We start from the raw sequence: 11,923 nt of genomic DNA, 5'->3' as shown, positions 1-11,923 counted from the left end.
AATAATGAAATACCACGCAAATACTTTCGTCGCGTACACTGTGCCTTTTATTCTCTCCGGCGAAATACTTCCCGAGTTTTAAATCTGCTTTAGTTACTATGTAGCCTCACTAAAACCTTTATTTCGTGTAGCGGTTATGGTGGAGAGATGCCTGGGAAGAGCAGGGGAGGTCTTGAGGCAATGAAATGGGTTCAGGTCCAAGCAGCAGCCCCTGCCCATCCGCGGACGCTATGCCGGCGGCAGATTGACGCTTGAAGTAAATTTGTTTCCCCCCAGCCAAAATGCATACAACTTTTTTGGTTTTTTCCACATTTGGATTCAAGGTTCTCGCTGCCACACGGGAAATACCCATGTTTCAGCGAGAAACCACTCTGCGTACGGAAACGCAGAACATTACAAGTCCTCCGCATCAGACATTATAATTTCACGTTCCTTTCTATAGCCACCGTTTGCATTTGGGTAGCTGTCTTGCCGCGGGATGCAGGAAAGGCAGCGGATCCCAGCGGGGGCAGGTGCCTACCACGGCTCTCCAGCCCTGCGGCGCGATCCCGCGGGGACGCGGCCGCAGCCCGATTCCGCCCAGTTGTTGTGGGCAGCTCCTTGTTCCGGACAGCTCCTCCTCCGAGTATCTCTTTGCAGCTGCAAAACTTTGGCAAAACTTTGACAAAACTTTGATCTCGACTCCTTGCCACTGCCTCGCGACGCTGGGCCACAGGCGGTAGCAGCCATACACCGTGCCGCCAAACCCAGTGGGCTTTCGAGGCGGGGCCGACGCATAGCCCGGAGAAACCTCCTAGCCCTCCTAAACCTCATCTCTCAGCCACGGGTGCCTTCGGGGCGTGAGTCGTGAGGGGGCAGGGCGTGGATGGCAACAGCCGGGGTCCCGGTCCGTTCAGGGACGTACCCGTTCGGCACGGCACGGGCATCGCCACCGCCCCGACGACGGGGCAGAGGCCCCCCCGCCGCCGCTTCCCTCCCTTCTTCTCTCCCTCCCTCTCTTCCTCTATCTTTCTCTCCCTCCATTCCCCTTTCGGCGCAGGGGAAGGAGGGTGGCGGTGGGGGCGGGCGGGGGCGGGGGCGGTCTGAGGGGCTCTGGGCTCAGCGGGGCGGCGCGGGCAGCAGCAGTGTCGCTCCGGCCGGCGGCAGCGCTCTGGCCGCCGGTGCCACTGCGGCGGGCGGTGCCTCTCCCCGCCGGCCTGGGGTTGGAGCCGCGCCCCCGTCAGAGCCCGCGGGCAGAGCCGCCCGCCTCCTCTCCTCCATCGCCCCGGCCTCCGCCCGCCCTCGCTGAGGCCTTCTCCACCCCGGAGCCGGCCGGGCTCCTCCCGCGGGCATGAACGGCTATGGCTCCCCGTACCTCTACATGGGCGGCCCGGTGTCGCAGCCACCGCGGGCTCCGCTGCAGCGGACACCGAAGTGCGCCCGGTGCCGCAACCACGGCGTGCTGTCGTGGCTGAAGGGCCACAAGCGCTATTGCCGCTTCAAGGACTGCACCTGCGAGAAGTGCATCCTCATCATCGAGAGGCAGCGGGTGATGGCCGCGCAGGTGGCGCTCCGCAGGCAGCAGGCCAACGAAAGCCTGGAGAGCCTCCTCCCGGACTCCTTGCGCTCCCTCCCTGGGCCGCCGGGCAACACGGAGCCCCCCACGCCGCCGCCGGGGCCGTCGCCCTGCGCCGCGCCGCCGCGGACCCCCGCCGAGCTGGCCGCCGCCGCCGCCCTTCGCTGGGCCGCCGAGCCGCCTCCCGCCCTCTCGGGGCCGCTCCCCAAGGCAGGTGAGGCCGGGCCGGGCACCGCGGTACCGGGGCAGGAGGGAAAGGGAGGGCTGGGATCCCGGCTGTCGCTTCTGGGGGATGGGGCCGGAAAAAGTAAAGGCTTTCCCTTTCATCCGACGTGCTCCGTGGGAAGGGAATGGAGAGGAATTCCGTCGGGTACATTTTATCGCTCTTAAAAAGCATGGAGCTGCAAAGTGACTGGCCCGCTCCCCAGCCAGAATCGCGTCCACCGAGACAAGTAGAGGGGATCCGCGGACGTCGCGGCTGCCAACTGGCTCCGCGACGTGCCGCTTCTGGGCCCATCGCTCAGGTCGGCCGGGAATGGGCCGCATACCGCGTGGATCACATTAGCATGTCTCTCTGCTTCTCCCGGTCCCGCTCCCAGCTTCTCGCACACCGGGCATCGGGGCTGCGGGACCTCAGGACAAGACCTGCACAGAGAGCCTCAGACCAAAAGCGGCTCCAGGAGCAGGAAGGTTTCTGCGAAGCTATGACGACCGGGGAAAGCGAAGTGGTGGCAGGGGATGAGCGGGGCAACCCAGTCCTCCTGCGCAGACCCTTCGGGTCGCGTCCGAGGCGGCTTGTGAGAGGTCGGGGGTGCCGAAACCACCGCCTACAATGGGCACCTTTTGAGCGCGATCTGTCGGTAATACACATTTCTGGAGGCAAAACTAACACTCGGGAACCGCAGTCGCGTTCCGTCCATTGTCTGAGCGGGAGCTGACGGTCTTTTAAGATAGGGATGTTCGGCAGGCAGGCCGCTGCCAGCCCAGCGCGCTCCGCTGACAAGTTGTGACAAAATTTTACGCGGTGCCCCGGGACGAGAGTGGCGAACCCTGTGCTGCCGCCGCGCGGGCCCATGTGCCCCATGGAGCCAGTCCAGTCACGGAGGCGTCCACCAGGGCCCCAGCATAGGGCCCTGCTCCTCCAGCACCGGAGTGGACACACACTGGGCCCGAGGCGGCAGTACGGATGAGTGCGGCACTCTGGCGAGGATGCCGGTGGTTTGGGACCCACTTCCTATTTCCCGGCACGTTGACACCACCTGCCTGCCCTCCGGCAGCCCCCTTCCCCACATCTCGGCCGAGTTCCGCCGGCCTCTCCCCAGGGCCGGACATGGGGGTCTTTCCTCAAATTTCCCACTGGTCGTAACCTCCCGCCGGCGCGGACGCCCTCCGCTCTCCGCACACGCGGCGGCGCCCGGCCGGGGCCTCCCTCCCTGCGTGGAGGTAGCGGGGCATAGGGCCGAGGAGGTGGGGAGAGAAGGGGAAAAACCCGCCTTGCTTCTTCGAGAAAATGAAAGTTTCCATCTGCCAGCACGATATAAATCTGTCGGATAAGAACAATATTAACTCACACGTTTAACTTTCCTTCACCCTGATGTATGAACTTCCTGGTTTAAAAGATTACAGTAATCACGGGAGGAGAGTGTAAATCGAATCTGATAGCAATAACTTTTGGGGAAGGTCAGGCTCAAGTGAAATGTTACCAAGCAACAGGCATTTTGTTTGCAAAATACAATCAAAGTGTATTGATGAGAAATTCTTCCTTGCCAGCCAGTCAGCACTTTCTGATAATAGCTTTACAGAGCGAAAAAACAAACAAACAAACAACAAAACATAACCTAGTTCTCCATAAATCAAAGCTGTCGGTGCTGCGCCTGCCCCCTTCCCCGCCCGTGGTGAGGCTGGGTTGGGGGGACCGGGATACCCTGGGACAACTGGGGAGCCTTTCTGCTCACACAGACCTCACCTGCGTGGTCCCCGGTCCCTGATTGTCACAGATGGTTTTTTCCCCCCATTTTTTATGAACATGAGAATGCATGAGAGCAAAATGGAAAATGGTCTCCTTAGAGATTCCTGCTGTCACCTTCCACCAGACACTGTTTATTTTGCCACACGACTTGTTTATTTCCAATTATCGTGCGTGCTCTGAGCGGCAGTTTTCTCTTTCCTCTCCTTCCATTAACTATTAAAATCATCGTAAAAACAGAGGATAAACCTCCTGTCCACCCGGTTTCTAAAACACACACATATATCCTTCCTCCTCGAGGACGTTATTCTTGTGAAAAGATTTTTCACTGCCAAAGGGATATTTCCCGCTATATGGTAAAATCAGATCCGTTTGCTTTATTCCTGCTACAATCGGCCATTTCGGTGGGACAATTGAGAAGTTCTGAAAGTACCCTTTTTGCATCTGCCTCTGCTAACCTGGAATGATTCCTCCTCCTGATATCATGCTCATGAACTTTCCTTGCCCCAGGAGTGTGTGTTAATTTGTCTTAGTAGTAGTTATCAAGACTTGTAAACAGTATAATGATATTTTCCTCATCTGGTATTTTCAGAGCCAGCTTCTTAATGCAGAGCCAGCTTCTTAATGCAGTCTCTGTTAGTTTGAGAACAGTGATTAGTCACCTACAGAGTATTTTGATCTTCGAATATAGGGAAGAAAGTCTGAAGTGAAAGTAATTAAAACCAAAACCTAAACAAAGCCCCAACAACCAAAATCAAGCTAAGAAACACCCCATTCTTCCAAACAGACAGCAAAAGTAAAGTCAAACCCAAAGCAAAAAAGCCCCCACTAAAAACATAGCCTTAGCTTTATGTGCAGTTATACTAGTTCTGGTATCAGCCTTTCCTAATAAGACCACTAAGGAAAACGGCAGGTACTTTTGAGATACAAGAAAATCTGTGTTGAGAAAAGAGCTGTCCTAAGACAGCTTGTCAAAGAACAAGCTGTTTTAACAGGGACTCAGCAGTGGGAATATCGAAGAAGAAAATTTGGTTCCAAAATGTTAGACCAAGTTTTCCAGACAAATTATTAACTTGAGAACAGCTTTTTCCTCTCATCTATTTTACTTTTATTTGGCCCCTTTACAACATTTGACTCATGATTATTAACATATAGATAGTCAAGAAGAATTGGGGTAAATATTGTGCTGAATTCGTATTGTATTTTACTGTAAATGCATGTACGGTTCTCCCACTGTCCTGTTTCATATGCATCTGTATTTGCACTGCATACCTGATCAGGGTCGGTATCTCTCCCTGCATGCATATTATTTGATGAATACTCCCCATCTTTTATATCAGTAGGAAAGTAGTTTCCTTAGTTTTCCCAGGAATCACAAACTGGATGCTTACATGCAGGCAATTTGAAATAGAAGGTCTTGGGGGGAAAAAAACCCCAACACACACACACACACACACACGCACGTGTGCACACAACAAAACAACCTCCACCTAAAAACCAAAACATAAAAATCCAACCCCAGCGCCACACAAAGAAACAACCCTCTCAAAAACAAAAACCCGCAGAAAGACAAAACAAACACCCTCCCCCACCCCCCCCAAAAAAAAAAAAAAGAAAAAAAGAAAAAAAGCAAACCAACCAAACACCACCACTACCAGAAATACAGCAAAAAAACCCTCAGAGCTCACACAGAACAAAATATAACACCCAAACCCCCACAAATGTAAAAAATATCCGAGGACAAGATTTCTTTCTTGAAGCTTAGAATATCATCATGTAAAACTTACAAATTATGAAAATAAAAAAAGCTTTGGTGAAGAGCAGTAGGTTGTACATTCTAAATACAAAATTATTTTTGTACCTGAAAATACAAACATTTGTTATTAACACATGCATATAATATTCCCATAGTTCAGTGTCCACATAGTGACATTTACAATATAACTTCACATTTTTTTGTTTATTTGACAATGGCTATTTTGCATCTTCACAAATTTTTGTTTATTTGACGATTACTATTTTTGGGCCAATTTTAAATGAACTAAAATCCCAGTCGCGGTAGTTCCCATGAAAGGGCTGGGGACAGTCCCCGGAGCACACCGAGCCCTCGGCGTAGCAGGAAAGGGGTGTTTAAAGCAGTTAAAACACAGCCTAACAGAGAGGGAAGCCCCGAGGGCAGGTAGGTGAGCGGCCAGCTGCCGTGAGACAGGCTCGGACCCTGGGGTGTGACACCTGCGCACCGCCCCAGCCCGGACATGGAGCTGCCTGACACCGGCAGCCAGAAATGCTCTCAAAAAGACAGAGGGAAAAATACAGCAGCCTCCATTCTCAGTGGTAGCCAGGAGAGGGTAATTCTCTGTGTGTTAATAGCACCACTTCGATTTAAAATCAACGAAATCTCGTTTTCCAGGTCTGTCCCTGCGAGTATAGTGAGATGCATCATTATGACCTGTGCTGTATGAGGAGACTGCCCCTGCACAAAAGCTAAGAGCCAGCATCTGTGCAGTCTCCTGATGATAAAGAGGCAAAATTCAGTGGGGCGAGTTTTCAGAATTTGATGAAAGTTTTTTAGGCAAGACTCATAAGGATATTTTTAAGGGTACAGAAAATGAAGCAAATCTGAAATATCTTGAAAATAACATTTTGTAAGGATAAGGGAATATATTTGAGATACCTTAACTGATTTGAAGGCATTTGTTTGCTTGCTGATTTTTTTTAAATAAACACATATTTTCTCCACAGCAGTACTTGCTCTCATCCCATAAAGATACACTGTAAATGTGAGCATGAGGTAATTCTGAAATATATTCTCCTTGCTTTCACTCCATTTGGTAATATTAGTCACCAAAGTGCAGTCTATTTATGTGAAAATTAGGGCTATCATCTTCCTTAGACAGCCTCTCTAACTCTGTCAAGATAGGGACAAGGTAGTTGGATGTCCTTAGACTGCCTGCTAAGCCTTGAATGTCCATTTGCCAAGATTTGTAATAAATGCATAGTGAAGGAATTAAAAGGGAAGTAGTGTTAGTCTCATGTTTTCTCAATAATGGATGAGCTATGCCAATATCTTAGCACCTCCTCAAAAGGATGCATGTGCCAGTTTGCTATCAGCAAGCAATTCCTACATTCTGCTTTGGCTGCTAAAGCAAGATTGATGCACTGAACATATGAGAAATAGGAAATGTACATGGCCTTCTCACTAACATAGAACATGCAGAGTTACTGCTTCCATGTTTGCACTCAACAGGCAGCATCACCAGTGTAAAAAACAGTTCTGAAAATGGGTTATCCTGCTGCAAGGAGTGAGGTCTTTGTAAGAGCATCTGTATTCCTCAGCTACACACTTATCTTCCACAGCCCAAATTAGCAGCATCCCATATCCCTGTAGGATGGCCCATCATTTCTGCCAGGTACAGCTATCCTCATGAGGAGAACCTTCCTTTGCCATGCTCACACTGTCAGGCTGTGCTCTGCCAGGATCTCTTCTTTATTTATAGCTCCCACTGTGCTGAGCATAGTGGCTTCTCACTCAGCCCAGGCTTGCTCAGACCCTGACTTCTTTCTCTCTAGTGGATAAATTCCATTAATAGTCTTTTTTTCATGCTGATCTGTTAAAAGTTAAACTTAGCTCACTAACTGATGAGAAGATGCCCTGCCTGTTCCTGCAGTGAGAGGAAGGTAGAAGATGGTGAGCAGTGAGGCTCAGGTTCTTGCACACCTCTAACTGGTTCCATCTAAGTTGGGCAGATGGGATCATCAGCACATTTTAGGAGCCTTTGCTTGCTTCTTACAGTTACTTTATTTAGTTGGATTGTTTGACAGGGGCTTGGAAAATGAAGCAAACAGTTGTATTGATTTTTGCAGATAGTCCTTCCCATTTGTGCCTTCAAAAGCACTACCTTGTGTGGTTAAAGTAGACTGTCAGCTGCAGCTTGGACAGCAATCTTCTCCCCATGCATTGATGCTTCCCAAGAATGTAAACACTGTGCTCAATGAGGAAAGCCAGCACAACTGTGTTCTTGGGAAATAACAATGAACAATCTCAAGCAAGTATATTGATCCTCTTTTGCATAAGCAAGCGTCCTTCCTTTCTTCTTGCCAACAAGCAATCTTATTTCAAAAGGTTCCATAGTCTGGTCAGGCATTACCAAAGAGTTTTGAGTGTCCATCTGGAGACAGCATGGCCAGTGGGCCTGTTTTCAGCTCCATACTCAGCTCTCAGAAAGCAAGATTCCTGGAACAATTGCTAAGAGAGGTTGTGGGGTCCTCATCCTTGGAATTATTTAAAACTCAGATAAACAGGGACATGAGCAACCTGCTCTTTGTTTAAGGTTGCTTACACTTTGAAGAGGATTTTGGACCAAATGCCTTCCAGATGTCTTTTCTAAACCAGACTTTTCTAGAATACATGCTTGGATGCGACAAGGCATCAGACATACTTAAGGGTTTAGAGGAAAAGCTGCAATTCTTGCTGTGGGAGGAGCTGATTTCTATGGGAGGAACCAGTTTCTTCAGAACTGGAATACATTTATTTATTTGAAGACTTTTTAAACCTTCAACCCATAGTCATAATGGAGTGGTTCCACCAATGCTGTTGGAGCTGCAGAGGAATTTTTGTGGTAAGCACATTTCTCTCTCTCTCAGGATTTTTTATTGAGGTGCACAGAGAGAAAGAAAGAGAAAACAATTTCTATTTCTGCTCCTTGTTTTTCTCTTGTGGAATGTGTTTGGAGAATTGTTTACCTAGAGTGATCACTTGGTTGGATCATGGTGGATTGTTTGGGCCTGATGGCCAATCAGATCCACTTGTGTCTGGGCTCTGGAGAACAGGGTCACGAGTTGTGAGTTGGTGAGATATGATAGTTAGAGAAAGTAGCATGTAGTTTTTAGTATCCTCTTTTATATAGTATATTAATGTATTATAGCATAATTATAATAAAGAAATCATTCAGCCTTCTGAAATGGAGTTAGACATCATCATTCTTCATTGGGTTCACCGACATCTACAACAAATCTTCATCTCCTAAATGCCCTCTTCAGCTCACAGACAATGAAATGGTGCTAGTGAGAAATTATGATGTGAAAGTGCTGAAGTTCCTCTGAGAAATCTTGCGGTTGGGTGGTGTGTTGCTGCCCTGTAACCAATGAGAAAGGATAGATACAGCACTTTTGATGCAGCAGAAAAATGATCACAGCTTCTTTGCTTGCACATGAGAGAATGAGACAGAGTATGTCTAGATCAGGTCACATTATCCTTTTGCGGTTTTATTCTCATGGCATATTGCAAAGATACCTTAATTTTTGCAGGATCTCTGAGAAAAAATACTTTTTCCCCCTTAGAGTCCTGGTCTGTTCACTTTAATAAGACAGCATCCTCAAATCTCTGTATAAGCTTTTGGCCTCAGTTTTCTGTTAATTTCTCTGACTTCTCTTTGCAGACGTGAATGAGGAGCGGTTGGGTGATGCAAGTGGAGCAGACAGTGCTGAGACCTACAGTGACAAAGACACGGACCAAAGGAGTTCCCCAGACATGACTAAAGCCAAAAGTTGTTTCAACCCCGAAAGCCCTGAAATTGTTTCAGTGGATGAGGTCGGTTTTGCAGTTCAGAAAAATGGTGGGGGCACAGAGAACCGTCCAGACAGCCCCAAGTACCACCCAGAGCAGAACCACCTCCTGATAGAAGGTCCGTCTGGGACAGTTTCTTTACCATTCAGTTTGAAAGCAAACAGACCCCCACTTGAAGTCTTGAAAAAGATTTTCCCTAACCAAAAGCCAGCTGTGCTAGAATTGATCCTGAAGGGGTGTGGTGGTGACCTGGTGAGTGCTGTAGAGGTTCTTCTGTCCAGTCGGTCTTCAGTGGCTAGTGGAGAGAGAAGTCCTGCAGAATCGGATGGTCTTGTTTTGCCTTCCAATGGGCATATTTTTGAACACACACTGAGTTCCTATCCTATTTCATCTTCCAAGTGGTCTGTGGGCTCGGCATTTAGAGTTCCCGACACTCTGAGGTTCTCTGCTGATTCCAGTAATGTTGTGCCAAATCCTCTAGCTGTACCTTTGCAGCACCCTTTCCCTCAGCCACCGCGCTACCCGCTGATGCTGAGGAACACTTTGGCAAGAAACCAGTCCAGCCCGTTCCTGCCCAACGACGTCACCCTGTGGAACACCATGACATTGCAGCAGCAGTACCAGCTACGGTCCCAGTATATCAGTCCTTTCTCTAGCAACTCAGCCACTGTTTTCCGAAGCTCACATGTCCTTCCTTCCCGCTCATCAGAAGATCCTAGGATTTCAATTCCTGATGATGGATGTCCAATTGTGTCTAAGCAACCAATTTACACAGAAGATGAATATGAGGACAGGTCTGATTCTTCAGACTCAAGAATACTCAACACATCTTCTTAGACTGACATTTGACTTGTGACAGCTAAGCGATACTCACAGTGCAGCTGAACTACTGGCCCCTAAGAGGAGGGACATGTACTCTACAAAACTCTCGCAATTGTATTAAAAGATTGCTTGGTATTGTACTATAGCAATAAAGACGTAACTTATTGAATTTCTTGCACTTCACTGGATAATGCCAAATAGCAATACTCTGGCTTTAGTGCTGAGTGTGTGTTGCAAAGGAAGACTTTATGGCTACCAGTTATGGGACTCTAGAAGACTCATAATGGAAACAGAAGCCCAAGGTCTACTTTGTTCCTTAACTCAGAAAAATGGGGATGTTAAACTAGAATACTTGAATGCTGTTTTATAATTGAGAACTCCTCAGGACATAAGAAATCAAGCAAACATAGTTCAAATGCAAATGGTCTAAACCAAGGACCTTATAATCTTATGCCAGTGATCATCCTTGCAGTGAAAGAAAAGGCAGAAGAAAGAAATACACACATGCAACTAACATGAGCTGCTTCTGTGCCGGTTGAGCTTGGACACTTTTCAGAGAAATATTATTAAGAGTTATTCTTTTCCCATGGCTAGGTTGAAATGTGTAATGTCAGTGTAAAACCAATTACAGCTGTGAATTGCATGAAGTGTATTGTGAAATGAACACCAGATTAAGCATTGTCAGGTTAATGTAGCATGCTAAGGACTCTAGAAAAATAAACTAAGATGGTGATCTTGGTTTATGTCATTTATACTGGGCAAATAACATTCTGAAGATAGAGAGCTGATTAGTTCTCAGCCGGGGTTAAAATGTCCAGCTCCAGCAGCTGCAGTCAGGGGAAACCTCTTTTTCCAAGTCTGGGTTTTTCTTCCCTGACTTGTAACTTGCAACTGAGATTAGGCAAAAGCTGTCATCAGGGAAGCTGATGTCTCTTGTATTTGTACTGCAGATATTTCCAAGCTCAGCTGAGTAAAGCAGAGCTTGCTACAATCACAGAAAGCAGAAAACAAAAGGCTCTCCCAATGCTTCAGAAGCATCTTTTTTCCTATTCTGTAGAAGTAGAAAAAAAAAGGAAATAGGATGTAATTGTGGGCATTTCTTTAAAATAAATTTTAGGCAAATGGCAACTCCCCTTTTCCCCTAGGAAATTAATGGTTTGAACAGTTTATTGCATGATTGCATGCATTGATTACACTGCATATTTATGTGTGTCTGAGTAACATTAGGAATTGCTTCTGACAAGGAATGCCTCTAAGTTTAATGTCCACTTAGAAGTTTGTTAAGCTCTTAGTGTCATTTTTTCAACTGTTCACAAGTGACTATGTATGCTTGACAATTGACTTTTACAAAACACACCTCTGAATGCAGATTAAAAGACTCTTTGGTCTTTCAGGTTTGGGGCTTAGTCCCACACCTCAAAAAAATCGTGAGACCACCCTGAAGTTGGACTCTGAAGCAGATGGACTTTAAAGCTGTTATATAAGTGTATCAGGCATGTTATCTGGTGTCATTGTTGATACAAATGCCTGTGTTCTCATTTGGCACTTCATGTTCTGTAAGTCTTGTGCACATGATGAATCTTTCATTTTATAAAGGTACTGAATACGCACAAAAAGGAGAATAAAATAATGACTTTATTTTCCTTTGGGGATAAATTGACTAAAAGATACTTTATCTTGCATAAATTTCCAGCCTGTTCAGAAAAGCATTTTATTGGTTATGCTACAAAGACATAAAAGCAGGGAAAGGGAGGAAAAAAATAAGAATTCCCTTATGGAAATGTAAATGTGCAAGCATTTGGAGTTTTCCTAAATACAGGATTTCAGTTGTGTACTGACAGATTTGCCTGCATTCACATGGCATTTGTAAACAAATTCATCTTACAGCCACCCCAGAGAGAAAAGTAATATGTAAAATAGATCTTGCAAACAGAAAGGCAGGTGGCAGTGAAACACTGTGTTCTGACACATTTCCGAGAAATTGTCAAAGGCTAGATAAGAGTGGATAGGCCCT

General features: G+C 47.2%; 1 protein-coding gene across 1 annotated transcript; it reads left to right on the top strand.

Moving 5' to 3' along the window:
• The first annotated feature begins 1,330 nt into the window (after positions 1–1,330).
• On the top strand, positions 1,331–10,110 carry DMRT3 (doublesex and mab-3 related transcription factor 3). Its single transcript, XM_053932220.1, has 2 exons — positions 1,331–1,769; positions 8,960–10,110. The coding sequence occupies exons 1-2, from the start codon at positions 1,331–1,333 to the stop codon at positions 9,922–9,924; spliced, it is 1,404 nt and encodes a 467-aa protein (XP_053788195.1). The 3' UTR covers positions 9,925–10,110.
• Positions 10,111–11,923: the final 1,813 nt, after the last annotated feature.

The sequence above is a fragment of the Vidua chalybeata genome, chromosome Z (assembly GCF_026979565.1).
Source record: "Vidua chalybeata isolate OUT-0048 chromosome Z, bVidCha1 merged haplotype, whole genome shotgun sequence".
Classification (NCBI taxonomy): domain Eukaryota; kingdom Metazoa; phylum Chordata; class Aves; order Passeriformes; family Viduidae; genus Vidua; species Vidua chalybeata.
Note: the sequence above shows the minus strand (reverse complement) of the source record. Positions and strands in the feature narration are given on the sequence as shown.

Coding starts and splice junctions, on each gene's coding strand:
- DMRT3 (XM_053932220.1), top strand. CDS start 1,331: ATGAACGGCTATGGCTCCCCGTACCTCTACATGGGCGGCCCGGTGTCG. Junction 1,770..8,959: donor GGGGCCGCTCCCCAAGGCAG/GTGAGGCCGGGC, acceptor TTCTCTTTGCAG/ACGTGAATGAGGAGCGGTTG.